The 17676-nt window shown below is 39.8% G+C and overlaps 1 protein-coding gene across 2 annotated transcripts in view; it reads left to right on the top strand.

Moving 5' to 3' along the window:
- The window catches only part of NRAP (nebulin related anchoring protein), a 73125-nt gene extending 55951 nt beyond the window's left edge, over nt 1-17174 (top strand). For both annotated transcript variants that reach the window (XM_081329235.1, XM_081329234.1), the window contains 10 exons: nt 205-309; nt 1117-1224; nt 2449-2760; nt 4011-4115; nt 7937-8035; nt 8899-9003; nt 12735-12842; nt 14004-14315; nt 15441-15593; nt 16264-17174. In XM_081329235.1, the coding sequence (XP_081185361.1) occupies nt 205-309; nt 1117-1224; nt 2449-2760; nt 4011-4115; nt 7937-8035; nt 8899-9003; nt 12735-12842; nt 14004-14315; nt 15441-15593; nt 16264-16362 (1506 nt within the window). In that variant the 3' untranslated portion in view covers nt 16363-17174. The remainder of the gene's footprint in view (nt 1-204; nt 310-1116; nt 1225-2448; nt 2761-4010; nt 4116-7936; nt 8036-8898; nt 9004-12734; nt 12843-14003; nt 14316-15440; nt 15594-16263) is intronic.
- The last annotated feature ends 502 nt before the right edge of the window (nt 17175-17676 follow it).

Below are 17676 nucleotides of genomic sequence, written 5' to 3'. Positions count from 1 at the left end.
AGATAGATCCATATTTTGTGCAAATATGGCAAAAGTGTATGTATGTATGTATTTTCACTAAAATAATTCAAAACCTGTGGTATTTAAGAAATATAGGTTAAAAACAAATCCCAACCTGCGACTAGACTTGCATTTTAAAAATACAGCTAGATAACATTTTAAAGAAATTTTTGTTAACCAGACTTTTAAAAACAATTCTCCTAGCGCCTGTACAAAGCAGCAGGAGAAGACACTTTGCATCACTGTAGGGTAACCCTAGGACTTCCTGAGTTTGAAAGGTCAAAAATGAATGCAATGAACATTAGTGAGGTAAGTGCTTACTTTAGTCTTAATAAATAATTTCTCCTCAATAAGTGTATTTAACCTTCTACTCTATAAGGGAGAAGTTGAAAGTTTTACCCATTTTACCAATATGTATGAAATGTAATTGCTATCTTCTGTCCTTGATCTTCTGTCAGAGTAGTTGTGGTTTATCAATTTATTATAATTTAAACCTCTGTGCTGCATTTTATATTTGGCTGCCATGATTCTTTAGCAGGAAAACCTGACTGCTCTCAGTGGTGATAATTTTAATTCCCTTTTGCATCTATTATATTAGTATCTTAAATCATAGGCATTGCTGCATTTAAAATTTGCATATTCATTTTTTCACTTTTTATTGAAAATGATCTTTATGCTGACATTGGTTCCAGTGTAGTGAATTTTCAGAATTAAATATTCTGTGATAAGATTGTTGTAATGATTGTAGTTGTTTTGGGGTGTTAATATTTGGGCAGAAATACTATCTATCCTGAATTTTTCACCTTCTTTTCCTTCCTAAATTAATGTGGAAATAGAAGGAGCCAAGAATATGAATAAGTGCCTGCCAAAAAGATCTGGGTGAAAATTTCTATTCACATCAAATACATATGTTTTGTAGGTGTCTCATGATTGTTTATAGATGTAATTATTCGTATACAAATTGAACAATCCATATAAAGATGGATTTACCATTTGATATGTTTATTGAATTGTTTTTATTTGATTTGATGTGAAGAAGCATCTTTTTAAAAGTGACAAAAACCTATGTGAACTATTTTGAAACCAGGAAATCTAAAGTTGCCATTTCCACTTTAGGCAAAATACAGGGAATCCTGGCATAATCACCGTGCTCAGGGTTATAAATTGACAATGGAAGCCATCCCTTTCCAGACTGCCAAGGCCTCCCGAGAAATTGCCAGTGATGTGAGTTGAATTATGCAGCCTTCCATCTTGCCTAATTTTTGTTAACTTCATGTAATACATTGTAGAAAGCAGATTTTACTGAATTAAAGCAGCTCCATAATGATGTGAGACAAGGATGTGAGACAGAATGTATTACTTATGAATGAGATTCTTTGTGTGAATTAAAAAAAAGTCACGATTAATCAGAAACAAAGCAGGACTGAAGCTCTTGCAATGGGAATAGGGGAAAGAAAAAATATCTCTGGATGTTCAGTTCAGATTTACCCAAAACATCCAAAATGATATCAATCCATGTAAATATATAATCCATTTATTTCCTTGGGTATTCCAGTAAAATAGCTAAGGGGGAATAAACAGAAATTTACGTCCACATTTGACTGTAATATATTATTTTCTGCTTTTAGAAGCTCAATGCTTTTTTTATGGGAATTACATTCTTCACTTTCCTGAAACAAAATGCACCCTCCCAAAGTCAAGTAATAAGACCACTATGAGCAATATTCAGACTTTTGCTATCATAAGAATGCTACTTTTCAGAGCAGCAGTGGTACCCATACAATCTGTAGATTTGTTCTCTTTGGTTATTGTGAGAATTCAATATTTGAACCCTTTTCCTGAATTCCCAATGACTTCTTGCAAGTACCATTTCTCTAGAGGATTTCATATATTTCAAGCTATATTCAAATATAGCACCTTTTGCATAACAATAAGCATTTTGGCTACATCAAAATAACTTTCAGATAAACAAAACATAGCCTGAGTCTTGTTGAGATATGCTTATGAACCTGTTATGTCTTTGATGATACTGAAACACTGATGTGGCAGTGTACGAATAAAACAGATGCAGATGCTCTCATATTCACCTCATATTTTTCTGTTCTCATTGCTCAGCTTTCCTACCTAGCAGCAAGTTCCTCAAACACTTAATCACTGAATTCAAAAGGACTTTCTACAAAATCTCACTTTTTTCACATATAGAATCCTGTTGTTCAAACAATACAATTTCTCTTGGCATGTGCTGATCAGAGCCAAGTTTTTAACGTGTAAAAGATGAAAAGTGAACAGAAGCACAACACCAATAAAATATATGATGGCTCTTTCATGCATTGAATTGTTCACTGTGGTGAACGTTTGTTTTAATATATGTAGACATAAAGCTTACTTTTTAAAGCATCACAGATGCAGAGGTGCAAGATAAATCCTGTTTTCTTTTTTCCATCACAGCTACAGTACAAGCACAACTTTGTTTCCGAGAGGGGAAAGCACATTGGTGCCAGAAGCATTCTGGATGATACCAATCTGCTACACTGCTTGTATGCTGCTAAGTTACAGAGTGAACAGGAATATAAGAAAGGCTCCAGAAATATCTGTTCTCAGTACAATCTCCCTATGGACATGGTTAATCTAGTTCATGCTAGAAAAGCCCAGAATCTTATCAGTGACCAGGAGTACAGGAAAAGATTGCATCAGTACACAGTGCTCCCTGAAGACTTGAGGATGAAGTGGGCCAAAAAAGTTAATTTGCTGCAAAGTGAGGTAATGCATATGCTTGAATGTCAGAGGTTAAAATAGTGTAACACCTAGACCAGGGGTAGGCACCATTGGCTCTTTTATGACTTGTGGACTTCAACTTCCAGAATTCCTGAGCCAGCTGTGCTGGCTCAGGAATTCTGGGAGTTGAAGTCCACGAGTAAAAAAAAGAGTCAAAGTTGCCTACCCCTCATCTAGACAATTATCTTGGACAGCCAACAACAACACGGTGTAAGATGAATCAAATTAAGTATTGCTAACTTTACTAAATAAATAGGCTTTTTATTATATACAGAGTTATATCTTTTAAAGTTTTTCTGCACCTGTCCATTCTGAAGGGCATGGTTGATTAATGAATTCAGAGCATATTTCAGAAGTTATGCTAAAATATTTTATTAATTCAATTTTGGTATTGAGTTAATAAATAGAATATTGAGATAAACAAGTATACAGGAAGTACAGTACTATTGGCTGGAAGTTTACCTAAATCAAAGCAAAAGCATATCAGTTCCTGTTTTTCTTACTTCACGGTACATTTTATAGATACCAAACCCAAATTAGTACTTTTTAGAATGCAGTTTAAAAGCATTCAGCCAACTGGATCTTTTTAATGACAGCTAATGATAACAAAGAATCATTCTTGGATTCCTCCCTAAGCATAGCTAAAACAAAGCAAATTTTTGCTTTAAATTACAAACCGAAGGAATTGGTAAAAGTGCTGTTTCAGTAAGTAGGATCAATCAATTAATCAAACAAACAAACAATCAGTCTCTCAATTGGGAAAATGGTGCACCATGGGGCAATGACTTTGGTTTTTTGAATCAATGTATCTCAAAAAGGCTAACTAAATAATGCATTCAAAATCCAAGATCCATTATTCCTGGGGGATTGAAATATCAAGTTCTTTAGATCAGTAGTACTGGCCATGCTGCTTTTGGTCACCTGCCATCACATGATTGTAATTTCCAATGCTTCCTTTCAGTTTTCCATAAGCAAAGTCAATGGGAAAGCTAGCAGGAAGTCAGAACTTGCTTCTGCTCTCCTTGCTTTTTTGCCTGCCCATGATCATTCTGTTTATCAGTTTAGGTAAGGAAACATCTCTGAAATGATGACCCCCAAATGATGTCTAGTCTTTCCTAAATTTGTCAGTGATACATTATTTATTCCCAAAGGAACAATTGAGTGCCTCAGAAAATATAAATGCAAATATAAATCAGGGATCATTCTCACGTTTTGCTTTTGTTTTTATTTAATAGTTTTCCTACAAATCAGATCTGAATTGCATGAAGGGAGTTGGCTGGATGTCTCTAAGATCCCCTCATATAGAAAATGTGAAGAAGGCTGGAGAACTCATCAGTGAGGTACTGCTAACTTTTATGGGACTGTGCATCTGTAAAATGTGTATGCCATCAAGATTCTTCCCTAAACCATCATTATGATATGAAAGCCTGGACGGAGGGCATGTATTATCAATATCAGAGCAGACCTAAAGACCTTTCTCCTTATACCAGTATAACTAATTTACAAAATGGGACATGAGATATTCTGAGTGCATTTGTTTCCATAGGATTTTTTGTTTTTGATTTATATGTATATCACTGCCATAATTTATTTATTTAATTTATTTACCGTATATACTTGAGTATAAGCCGAATTTTTCAGCCCACTTTTTGGGCTGAAAAAATCCACTTCGGCTTATACTCCAGTGAACAAAAAAAAAGAACTTACCGAGGACTTGCGCGCGGCCGAGGCTTCGGTGCTTCTGGGATCGCGCGCACCTCTCCCAAGCCGCCGCCGTCCGGAGACCTGCCGAAGTTTGGGGAGGTGCGCGCGCACCTCCCCAAACCTCCCCAAACGTCGGCAGGTCTCCGGACCTCCGCGCCCTGCCTGCCTGCTTCTTTCCGCTGCCTGGCTGCCCTACGATGTAACCCGCTTCATGATAGAGTGCGACGCCTGCAAGGACTGGTTTCATGGCAGGTAACACAAAGCGGTCATTCTCGCCTTTCCCTCCCCCCCTCGCCCGCCCGCTCGCTTTTTTTTTCCTCTCAAGCATCACTGGACTGGGCCAGGGAAATCAGAGAGAAGCTGGGCGTGCAGCGTCACGGCGACGGCTGGAAGCCTCGCCCAGCTAGAGACAGAGAGGAAGGAGGGAGGGAGGGAGGGCGCGCGCAGGCAGAGAGGGTTTGGTCAGGGTGGCGGCGGCGGCGGACACGGGGAGCTGAGGCGCCGTCCGGTAGGTAGAGGCCGTTATGGGAAGGAGGCGGGAGAAGGGACGTGTGGGGGAAGTACGGGGGCCGTGTAAACGGAGTACGTGCGGCGCCGCGCGGGTCTGATAGAACTGGGCCGGCAACGGGTGCTTGTGAAGCGGCTGAGGGCTGGCTAGGAAGGGGGCGGCAGCGGCGGCGCTGGCGTTTTGCGGGTGGGACAAGGCTCTCGAGAGAGAACATGGTGGAGGCGGAACCGACCCCGCCACTCCCTGCAGGGGAGAGAAGTCGGGCAAGCGCTGCTCCAGTCCTCGCTCTTCTTCCCTCTCCCGATTTTGCCTTCCTCTCCAAGATAAGTTCGAGCGGTAGGGGAAAGTTAGAGCCCCTTTCTGAGGCCGCCCCTTACTTGGGATTGTTGGGCGAGAAGGCGACGTGGGCATGGAGGAGGAAGTAAGTCGCGCTTTACTCGTCACTGCGGGGCGGGGAGAAAAAAAGTTCTTGCCGGCCGGACTTGGATGGCGGCAGCGGCATCAGCTGGGAGCCGCAGCCCCGCCTAGTCCGGCTGAGCTGAACCAGCTCAACACAAAGCGATCGGGCCTTTCCTCCCCCCCCTTTCCCTCCCCCCTCCCGCTCTAGGGCAGAGATCCCCTTCCTATCGCTCGGGGCCTTTCGTCTCTTTGGCTCGCCAGGGCTGGAGCGGCGAGAGCGAGCGGCAGAGGAGAGATGGTGGCCTTTCCTTTCCTTTCCTTTCCTTTCCTTTCCTTTCCTTTTCTTCCCTTCCCTTCCCTTCCCTTCCCTTCCCTTTCCGTTAGAGAGCTACCTTCGTGATTACAATGTGGAGTGGCCGACTGAGGCTGAAAGCACATTAGGTAGCACTTGAGACATGCAGGCAAATCCTGCTAAAGGGCTTTTCCCCCCCACTGGATCCGCGCTCCGCAAGACTCTGCCGCCGGCGGAGGCTGGATCCGCGCTCCGCAAGCCTCTGCCGGCGGCAGGGCGCGGATCCAGCCGGCAGCAGAGGCTTGCGGAGCGCGGATCCACCCTCCGCCGGCATGCAGGCAAATCCTGCTAAAGGGCTTTTCCCCCCCACTGGATCCGCGCTCCGCAAGACTCTGCCGCCGGCTGGATCCGCGCCCTGCCGCCGGCAGAGGCTTGCGGAGCGCGGATCCAGCCTCCGCCGGCGGCAGAGTCTTGCGGAGCGCGGATCCAGTGGGGGGGAAAAGCCCTTTAGCAGGATTTGCCTGCATGCCGGCGGAGGCTGGATCCGTGCTCCACAAGCCTCTGCCGCCGGCTGGATCCACGCCCTGCCGCCGGCAGAGGCTTGCGGAGCGCGGATCCAGTGGGGGGGGGAAAAGCCCTTTAGCAGGATTTGCCTGCATGCCGGCGGAGGCTGGATCCGCGCTCTGCAAGCCTCTGCCGGCAGCAGGGCGTGGATCCAGCCGGCGGCAGAGGCTTGTGGAGCACGGATCCAGCCTCCGCCGGCGGCAGAGGCTTGCGGAGCGCGGATCCAGCCTCCGCCGGCATGCAGGCAAATCCTGCTAAAGGGCTTTTCCCCCCCCCACTGGATCCGCGCTCCGCAAGCCTCTGCCGCCGGCGGAGGCTGGATCCGCGCTCCGCAAGCCTCTGCCGCCGGCGGAGGCTGGATCCGCGCTCCGCAAGCCTCTGCCGGCGGCAGAGGCTTGCGGGGCGCGGATCCAGCCGGCGGCAGAGGCTTGTGGAGCACGGATCCAGCCTCCGCCGGCGGCAGAGGCTTGCGGAGCGCGGATCCAGCCTCCGCCGGCGGCAGAGGCTTGCGGGGCGCGGATCCAGCCGGCGGCAGAGGCTTGTGGAGCGCGGATCCAGCCTCCGCCGGCGGCAGAGGCTTGCGGAGCGCGGATCCAGCCGCCGGCGACAGAGGCTCGATCCGCCGTTCTGCAAGCCTCCGCCGCCGGTTAATACCCTGTATTCAGCTCTGGGAAGTGGGGGGAAGGGGGAGAGAGGGGGAGTTTGGGAGGAGGGGGAGGGGGAGCTCCACGGTGCAAAAATAAAGCCCTGCCGCTCTTTGCGTTGCTTGCCCGACTGGCTGTCACGGGACCGCACAGATCGCCTCGCTCCCACCGGCAGCTGATTCCTTCGAGTTTGGTCTCGAGCGATTTTGCATTTTCTCCAGTGCTGAAAGCCACTCGGCGGATCCCAGCCTCGGCTTATACTTGAGTCAAGAACTTTTTCCAGTTTTGGGGGGTAAAATTAGGGGTCTCGGCTTATACTCGAGTCGGCTTATACTCAAGTATATACGGTAAATTAAATAAATTTATGCATTTAATTTATGTAAATATATGTATCTATAAATATATTTATTTAATATATTTAGTAATGCCAGTTAGCTCAGTAAAAGTGAACACTAAAAATATTTTCCCTGTTTATTTATTGCATTACATAATAATAATAGTTTTAAAAAGTGGTAGTTTCCAGATCCAATAACATCATATTTCTGTTAGACAAACCATTCTTCCAGCCTAGATAAATAATAGAAAACAAAGCTTATTTCAATATTTTTAAATTGTGTATTTTTTTAAAAAAAAGAAACGCTATTGAGGATAATAAGGAAAATTATATTGACAGCAATAGGTCAGATTGATTACCAAAAAATGAGGAGAAAAATAGGTAGCTTAAATCCAAAACAATGAGAAAGTATATGGAAATGACTCAGAGAGACACCTCCACCCTCATTCACATTTGTATAAGAAAGAGAGAAGGTACAGTACAATCAGATCTGAAAGTTTCTGTTATTTTAGCTAATCTCAATAAAGTAGCTTTACTTTCCTGTGATACTGATATCCTGGTCTGGTTTATCTAGTGGGACTAATAGCTATATTATACACAAAAATCTATTAGGTTACATTGAACCTATAATGAAAATGTTATGTTACAAATGACATCATTTGTATGGAATCTTCTTTATTATACTTTGTCAGTATTGCCCTTTGTTCTTTTTTCAGACAAAATATCGTCAGAAACCAAACAATCTCAAGTTCACGACAGTTACAGACTCTCTGGACCTTCTCCATGCAAAGAATAGTTACATTCAATGCAATGAGGTAGGTTAGGTATCTATGATATTGTAGGTCATAAATAATTGCCCTCAACCTTATAGAATACTGCTTGGAACCATGGTATTAGAAGAAATGTTATTGCTACAAATAAACTGATTTTTGCTGGCTGTCACACATATAGTAAATTGCATAAAATAACAGTGGCAAAATATGTTGTGAATTTTCAAGGTATCAATTTATCCCTAATTTATATATTAGACTTTAGGTTTTTTTTACTGCAGCATTGAAATCTATGAACCAGGGTCTACTGCAGAAGATACATATTTATAATTCATTACTTCTCAGCCCATGAATTTGTTCTGAACAACAGAAGTAAATGAAACGTATAATCTTTCCACCACAGTTACAGACAGACAGATGGTAGAGAGGTGATCAATTCTGCTGATTCTAAATTTCCAAGTTATTTAGGGCAGGTATATGGCTTACTTACTCTATTAACATTTGGAAGTAAGCAGATCTCAAATTATCATGGATTTTTCAAAAATCTACTGGTCATCATAGATCTGCATTTTGGCAATTGTATTGTTGGATAATCGGAGTACTAAAGAGATAGAGGCATTGAACTATCTCATAGGGATTGATTATCAGGTGAAATACACAACAGTTCTATAAGGTTTGTGCAGTGGCAACAATTTTACAAAGAGCAACTTCTGATTTTGCCTATAGAGTTTTGCTTGACAAATAGAGATAGCATTTTGGTTTTTTTTCTTAGTGGAAATAAAGCTTTGCCTAAAGTAAGTGTAAGCATAGGCATAGGTTAGTGCTATGTGCATTCTGTATTGCCCTTTTTGGGGAAAGTAGCATTTTAGATATTGTGGAACTACACTAAATGTTGTTTGTCCTAACAGCGGCTATATCGAGCTGGTTATTTGGATAACATGCACAGATACACCCTGCCCCTTGACCGCCCTGACCTCATAAGGGCACGTCTCAATGCCCTCCAGATCAGTGATGTAAGTAATTGTTCTTTTTCATTTGGAAGTTAATCTCATAATCAAGATTACTTCTTTCTTATAGATGTTGTTCAAACTATTTGGAGTAATATAAGTTTGAAACTCCACTGCAGGATCCAATCTTGCGTTGGTCAACGGGACCAAAGTTTCATTCTTCCAAGTTTTTGAGGTCTTGCTGGAGCCCATCCGCAGGGAAATTTTCTCTCTCCAGAAAGTACACAGATTGGATCCTGCAGCATTATCTTGGGGCACGTACATTTGCCTTCATTTGTGTAAAAGATTACTGCCTGCCGTTAAATGCCATAGACTAATTTCACAGATTAAAACATTCTGTAACAATGAATAGACCATTGTGGACAATTAAACTATATGCATAGTCATGTGAAAAACTGATACACAAATAATTCCACAAAGTGACCCGTTTAATCAATTCCCGGAATATAAAAATAGCAGAGAACAATGCTGGAAAGGCTTCTCCAACACACAAAGAAGTAGAAGCAGGTAGCACATTGTGCATTGTACACTGGCAAACCTTTCCCTCTCATGTCAGAAGAAAAGAATAAGAGAGCTATATTGCTCATGCAGTTAGAGCGGCATTGCCATGCACAGATGAATGGCACAGTTGTATGTCTGGTGCGTTCTGTTTCTTCTCAGACCATTCAAATGGATCAGCATGTATCTGAACTGAAACAGCCAGTGAGTGCATGAGGAGGTGGAGGAGTTGGGGGCATCTCATTAAAAATGAAACTGCTTTTGGTAGATACACAATTGGATCAGATGCCACACACAAAAAGCTGTTGAGGGAGAACTGACCCCAGAGCACAGAGAAGAAGGAGGAAAAAAGCCATGTTGGTATTTGTAAAGCTGCAAAGATAGCCATAAATCAAATGAATGTAATGTGCGAGGATGAGTGCAAAAACTGTGCAAACTGTGATAAAGTAAAATGATGCATGGGGTTTCAAATCAAAGGATCTGTGTTAAGAATGAACTGCAACAGCAAGACCAAAGATTTGCAGATTTAAAGGAATGAAAAGGAGAGAGAAAAGGCGGAGGGAAATGAGACATGACTAGAACTTGAGAAAAGGGTCTAGATTTGGATCTCATCCATACTGGGAGAGGGAATGCCAAATTCCTCTAATATAAATTCTGCAAACAATTCTAAAGATTTGCCTAAAACTGCTCTTTAAAGAGGCTATCTTTTATAATTTTTGGATGCATTCTTGCTTGTGTTCCATATCATCTTATATTAAATGAGCATACTATTGACCAGACTATAGGAGCAAAATTTGTTAAAATTTCAGGCCCATTCAAAAACATGGAGGTGGCATTAATTTACTACAGAGTAGAAAAACATTATTCAGGAATCTAAGTAATCCGAGGTGGGTGCAGGACAAATTCAGAACAAAGTAAATGGTTACCTGAGGAAACAGATGTGGAAAGGTATTAACAAAGTGTGATATAAGAGAGCTGTGCACCATTACCGTCTATGTCCTAGTGTCTCTAAATCTAGTGTGCTGTTGTCTAGTTGTAATAGAAGAGTCTATCCTTGTAACAGTGCTTAAGATACTACAATTAATCTGTTCAATGTTATATTTGGGATGGAAGTTTCAAACCTGTGAATTTCCTCTTTGGTAGGATATTGATGAAGTGAACCCTAATCAGAAGTGCCATAATATAAACCTTGAGGTGGAAATATGATAGAGCCACAATGTTGGCCCTAATCTCTACCTGTTTCATGGGTCTCCAACTCAGAGCCTGAAAGCCTTCTAGTTTATTTGGCATTATCTCTATGAATGTTTAGGAAAGCAATAGAAAGTGTCACATTCACAACACAGCAGAACTATCACTGGAAGTAAGACAGCAGTTTGCTAATCTTGACCAGGCACCAAGGCTCTTCCCTTACATAAGAAGAAAGTGTGGCTTTACATATGGGTGGTGGTGAGGGTACATGCCTAGTTTTCCATCAAGGTGCAATCATAGCTGTGCAATAATATCTAGGAGTTATTGAAGCTGAATGTGTAAGTGGCTCTTTCACACAGAGCAACTAGAGGGCACTTAAAGAACCTTCCCTCAATGCTTATACCAGAGATACTCCTGAGTCATCACCTTGTACTGGGCATATACACTCTATCACGGCAGACTGTGGCATCACCCTGTGAGGGGCTTCCTTTCAACTAATACAATGTAGGAGAGCAAGAAAGCAAGATCACCAGAGTTTGAGCCAAATTTAGGCCTTGTTTTGCCATGCGCTGGTGCAGCAGCTTCTCCATTTTATGGCTTGAGAAACATGATAATCCGTAGCCTATTTTCTGTGAATACTAGCTTTCTGGAAATTTAAGGTTATCCCCACCATCTTTTCTTAATCTGAGTTAAGCACTTGAAAGTGTGGATAATAAAATGGACTTCTGAGGTATGGTGAATTGGTTTTGTGAAATCAGAGCCAATGACTGCGGTAAAGACCAAGGAACTGATGAGTAGACTGATTCACTGAAAATTCTATGAATAAGGAGAGGATGGGAGATCCCCCACATGTGCTCCAGAGAACTGCTCCTTTTGAGGAGACTGCAGGACAATGATTTCCCAAAGGTTTGAGAATATGGGATCAGCCATTTTGCTTGCAACTCCAGCATATAGGTTTTTAAAGGGCACTGAGGTCTCAATTTTTTAAAAACGTTTTAACAAGGATTTGCATTTTATAAGGATTCAGAAGGAAAACCGTATTGGCACTCTCTAAATCTTGGCACCCTGGGCACCAACTCAGGGTTGGGCCTGAGTCCAACAGAGAGAACTGAATAGGTTAGCTATAATACTTGGTTAGAAGATTTCAGGATAAAGAACTTCACATTACATGGTCCTTCTTTCGCCGCGGCCTCAAAACACTCCTTTTTTCACCTGGCTGACCTGGACTGACAGGGATTTTAATTATGTTTACAATTTTTAATTTATTTTTAATTTTTAATTTATTTTTAATTTTTAATTTTAATTTATTGCACAGAGGCCTTTAATTTTAATTTTATCTTAATTTCTGTATTTATTGTATATTATTGTTGTTAGCCGCCCTGAGTCCTTCGGGAGATAGGGTGGGATATAAGTCCTATTAATAAATAAATAAATAAATAAATAAATAAATAAATAAATAAATAAATAAATAAATAAATAAATTTGAGTCGTGATCTCTGAGTTATGTGGCAATGCTGAACACATGAAGAGTTGTTCTATGAGCTGTGAAACTGTCCATGTGTTCAGCTGCATTCCTGTGTACAGCTGTGTTCTCTTCATAATTTGGATCTAACTAATGCCTTAATCATATCTGCTACCTTATAAAAACATCTCACTACTTTAGATAGTTTGATGGAACCAGCAGGATTTGGATACAGCACAGAAGGTATTAAAAATGTTTGAAGTTATACATAGTGGAAATACGGTACTGAAATGTCTCTGCTGTAAAACCCAAATGCTACTGCTAAATGTTTCAAAAGACAGAATAGGGGCAATGTCAATGCAATATTGATGTGTCTAATGCATCAAAGCAAACTTTAATTATGACGTTTGTAACTCTTTCCAAATAGGACATTGTATTTTGTATGTAAAAAACTGAAGGGATGCATGCTAACTTTTGAGTCATAAATAAATAATTGTAATAGAATCAAATTTTAATTAATAAAGCCACAGCAGATATGTAAATAAGATTAATTTATTTATTCCCTTTGCTTTTCCATTTTTCAATGCAGAAACTATATAAAACATCTTGGGAGAAAACACGGGCAGCTGGGTATGATTTCAGATTGGATGCCATCCCTTTCCAGACAGCTAAAGCATCTAGAGAAATTGCCAGTGATGTATGAAACATTCCAAGCTGTACTTTTGTGGCATTTAAAGGCGTTTATGACCTAACATCTCTTCCATGATTTTTTTCCATGCAGTTTCAAGGAAAGAACCTGTTTTCAATGCCATAAGAATCCCACAATAGGAACAGTCCCGTATATTAGAATTCACCAATATTCCTATTGAACTGCATATGAAAAAAACTGTGATCAATATGCTGTGGAAATAATTAGCATCTTTTTATTCCATGGAGTATAATATTTGACCAAATACTATTATAGTAATTGACCAAATACTATTATTCCAACTCTGTCAGACTTGACACTGCCAGAGAACAAAAGTGCAATGGAGAAAAATACAAGTTTGCATCTGGCCCAGAGAGTAGCTATCTCAATCATACTTCATGTATATCAGTTGGGCCCTTGTTTTATTTCACATTAGTTTAAATTTATTTATTTATAAATGCATTTATTCAGTCTATCATCAGTCATTCACTTAATGAATCAACTGAAAAACACTGAGAAAACTGAGGAAATTCAGGAGAAATTGACTCTTCTTGCTGTTGTCCAGAGATATGACATTAGGGTACATGTGCTCTTCTTGTCAAAGGCAAGGGCAATAATTTTGGCACATTTTGTTCTATTTAATCAATTTGTGAAGAGTTTTAAAAATCAAAACTGATGCTTTTAAGGCTTCACAGACTTAAAATATATCCATGGAAACCTTGATTTCCTTTTCTCCTTTAACTGTTCCTAAAATTTGGGTGGTATTTGCATGGTACTGTAACATAATTAGCTGTATAACTTGTTTAGGGTACAAAGTCAGAGAATGGTTCCTTGCTGAAAACGTTTGCTTATTCTTGCTGTGCCTATACAGTATGTGCTGCCAGCACTCTGGATGTTCTGATGAAGAGCTCACCCTAGAATTTTATTTGAAATTGTCCTATATGTGTAATTGTTGCTTTGAATATACTGTATGTTTTCTACATATATTCTTCAACTATAATGAAATGTTCTCAATCTAAAAATAATTAGTATGCCATACCAGGATTTTAGCATTTATGTACTTATAGGCTACAGACGTACATGTAAAATGGCATAATATGAAATTATGTGAGTATGCTTCCATATGATTGTGTAATGAACTAAAGATTCCTCTGTCTCAATATTCTCTAGTTCAGATACAAAGAAGCTTTCCTAAGGGATAGAGGTCAACGGATTGGATTTTGCAATGCATGCGATGATCCTAAAATGAGACATTTCCTGAAGATGGGCCACCTCCAGAGTGACAACCAATATAAAAGGGATTCTTTTATAAACAGAGCGCAATTCAGAAGTCAAACTGATCAGCCAGGATTTATCCATGCAAAGAAAAGTCAGCAATTAATAAGTGATGTCAACTACAGGCAGCGCCTGCATCAATATACTTGTGACCCAGAGCAGCTGAATCTCAGGCATGCCAAAGAAGCCTACAAACTCCAAAGTGATGTAAGTATGTTAGGATCTATGGCTAAGAGCCCATTCTAGGCAAGGATATGTCTACTCAACGTACTCATTTTCAGATCCAAACTTAATGTACATATGAAGGAAGCAGATTAGACTTTAAAAGTCAATAGGTCTTTTCCATAATATTGTGCCATTATAATGCCCAATGCACCAGGTTTAGGAAGGCTTTCATAGGAAATGCATTAAAAGGTGCAGCCACTGGGAGAGTTTTCCACAGTGATGTGATGTCGTGCTCATGTGGACAGTTTAGAGGAAAGAAGATTGTGGGAATAGCTGACTGTTGAAAGAGGAGAGAGAGAGAAAGAGAAAGAGAGACAGAAAAATACTAATGCATGTTAGGGGGAAAAATAGTACTACTAAAATCAAGAAATTATTTTCACCAGTCCATGAGGAAAGGAGAGAAAGCTTCTCCAAATAAATCCAATTCCTGCATGCATCTGTAAGTTGCTGTTGTTGTGAGTGAAGAGCTACAAAAAATATGTAAAGATATTCCACTGTTACTTGGATTTCTGATAGATCTAGTCACTGCTTCACATTTCCAATATTTATTTTCAACAATAACCCTTTTCTGTCTGGAAAAGGGAGGAAAAAGAAAAGACTGTAATAAATGTTAACATTTTGAGTCTTGCCAATGTTCTGTCAATTTCTTATGGCTTGGCAACTATTTTCTTGTATTATATAATGTGTGTGTATGGTCTTTTGTTAATAAACAAATCATGTTTGGTATGAGAAGAAACTCAAGTGTTTTCAGTGGCTGAAGCAAAGAAAAGATCTGTCTTCCTTTTCTGTATATAAGACCAATTTTATCTTAAAATTCTAAGATGGGAGGACTCCATAGCACCTGATTTAGGAGAACAACAAAGGTGGCACATAATAGCTTGTGTTACTCCTTCATCTGTCCTTGCCTATCAGCTACTGCTTCCTTGGGTCGCCATATTTTTTTCTAGACCTTTAGTCTCTCTCTCTCTCTCTCTCTCTCTCTCTCTCTCTCTCTCTCTCTCTCTCTCTCTCTGTGTGTGTGTGTGTGTGTGTGTGTTTCACTTCATTTGATCTAAGTATTGTAGTCATGGAAGATACATGCAGTTAGTACTGTATTTTGTTTTCTAGGTCAAATACAAATCTGATTTGAATTGGATCAGGGGTATTGGCTGGACTCCTCCAGGTTCTTACAGAGTGGAAATGGCCAGAAGGGCTGCAGAGCTGGCATATGTCAAGGGAACAGAAACGCAAGAAACTCAGGATCAGTATGATCCAGATTATGTAAGTGAATGAATGGGTAGCCTAAGCATGAGTGAAGGCAAAAACACTAATTTGCTAGCTTTTACCATGTTAATTTTTCAGCTGAAAATTTGTTATAAATTATAGAAATCAGGCACAATAAATATTGTATTGGATAGTCCAGCCTGTACTAACTACAGAGCCACAATAGGAAGATGAATGGCCATGGAATGCAGTTCCTTTTATTCCAGCAAAAGGGAAATTAGTTGCATGAGCTTTAGGTAGAGTTATGGTGAAGTATTCTGATCCAGGTAATCATATTTGGGTAGCACAGATGCCTTGGATCTGTTGGGACCAAGTCTTATCCCAATACGCATCTGGATAATTGGAAAAAAAGACAGCTGAACGTATACCATAGGTCTGTGAACATCTCAGCATTTCAGCTGGTTTCGATCTAAACCACTACTTGAAAATCTTTATTGCAGTCATAAAGATCTGTGGGTTATAATTGGAAGAAATTTGAAATAACCAAGCTAAAAATCTATTGTAATCAGTTTTATACAGCCTAAGTACCCAACCTAGAAAGGCAGCTTTGGGATATTATTTCTGTTACTTAGAATATCATGATATATTGTTTGGCATAATTGTTAAAAATGGAATGACACAATAGTTTTTGTGAGGAGATAACATTCTGAATCTATTGTGATTTCAGGAGAAAATAACAGAAGGAGCCCAACAAGTCCAGTTGAATCCTGATGCAGCAGAGGTTCTGCAAATGAAGAGAAGAAAAATGAAACTAATTAAGAAATGAGCAGAAACACTGACATCTGTCTAATTAAAATGCATATATTTTTCAGCTTGGTCTCCAAATCATCTAGCTATTCTAATCTCTCGAGAAAGAGAGTAATGCACCGTTCAGAAATAGTTATTACAAAAAAAAGACCTTTGTAACCCTAGAGGAGTGGTTTAATATTAAACTTTATATTTTGCATGAAAAACTGCACCTGATTTTTTAAGCTATGTATTGTATTATATAATATAGTATTTATGACAGCAAATTAGATTAGTACTAGATGACTGGCAGGCTCAGCTTTGTACTAAAATATATGAATCGTGATTTGCTGAAAAGGAAAAAAATATATATATTTGTACTGAAAATAAATTAGTGGGATCACTTTCCAAAAAGTCTAGAGTTATTTTGTTGATTTGTTAATGATGTTCATTTTTTGAATTCCTATGTGGCTAAATTAATTCATGCCAGTGGGCACTTTTGCCTCCTTTTTTTAAAAAAAAAATCCTGAGTAAAGGATAGAAAAGATTAGAAATGCAGTGGCTAGAGGAAAAAGTTTAATCTCCCATCTGTGCAGAAGTCTGTTTAAAACAAGATTCCATATCTTCCTTTACTGTAAGATGTTCACTACATAAAAGCATAACTTATCACTTGATCTTCAGCTGGCCTGAAGATATTGAAGGTTTATTGTCATCCAATCAATGTTTGTAGAAATGAATGAAAAGGAAATTCTGGGGAATTGCAAGCAAATATACATAGGTTCTTCTGAATCAAATGATGCATAAATTCATATAACATTGAGAATTGTTTGCCCAGAAGACCTCAGTCTGTTTAATGGGGAACTTAGAATTTACATTCAGAAACCAGGAAATATGCTATCCAAATAGACAGCATACCTCCTGGTTTCTGAATATAAATTTGAACTTCCCCATTAAACAGACTGAGGTCTTCTGGGCAAACAATTTTCAATGCAACTAGTTTTAATTATGAAGGTTATGATCGTGTTTTATAGTTTTAATATCTCAAATGATTAAAAATATAATAAAAAAAATAAAATAAATTTTGTACATTATTTTAAGCAAAGGATTGCACAGTTACTTGGCCATTATATAAGCAAGTGAATTCTAGCCAAAATACTATTCCCACCTTCATGACTACCATTCTTAGTTGTGAAAATTAGACTCGTGTTTAATTTTTGTTCTAATCCAGTTGAGAAATCTTGTCACCCGTGTATAAACTCCTGGTTTATTTTTTAATCCACACTGATCTCCCCAGCTCACAATTCCATAAATATAGTAAGTTCCATTGGTAACACATGTTAAAGGACCTCCTGAA

Source organism: Vipera berus (assembly GCF_964194415.1).
Source record: "Vipera berus genome assembly, chromosome: 5".
NCBI lineage: Eukaryota > Metazoa > Chordata > Lepidosauria > Squamata > Viperidae > Vipera > Vipera berus.
This window is presented reverse-complemented; position numbering and strand designations above follow the sequence as displayed.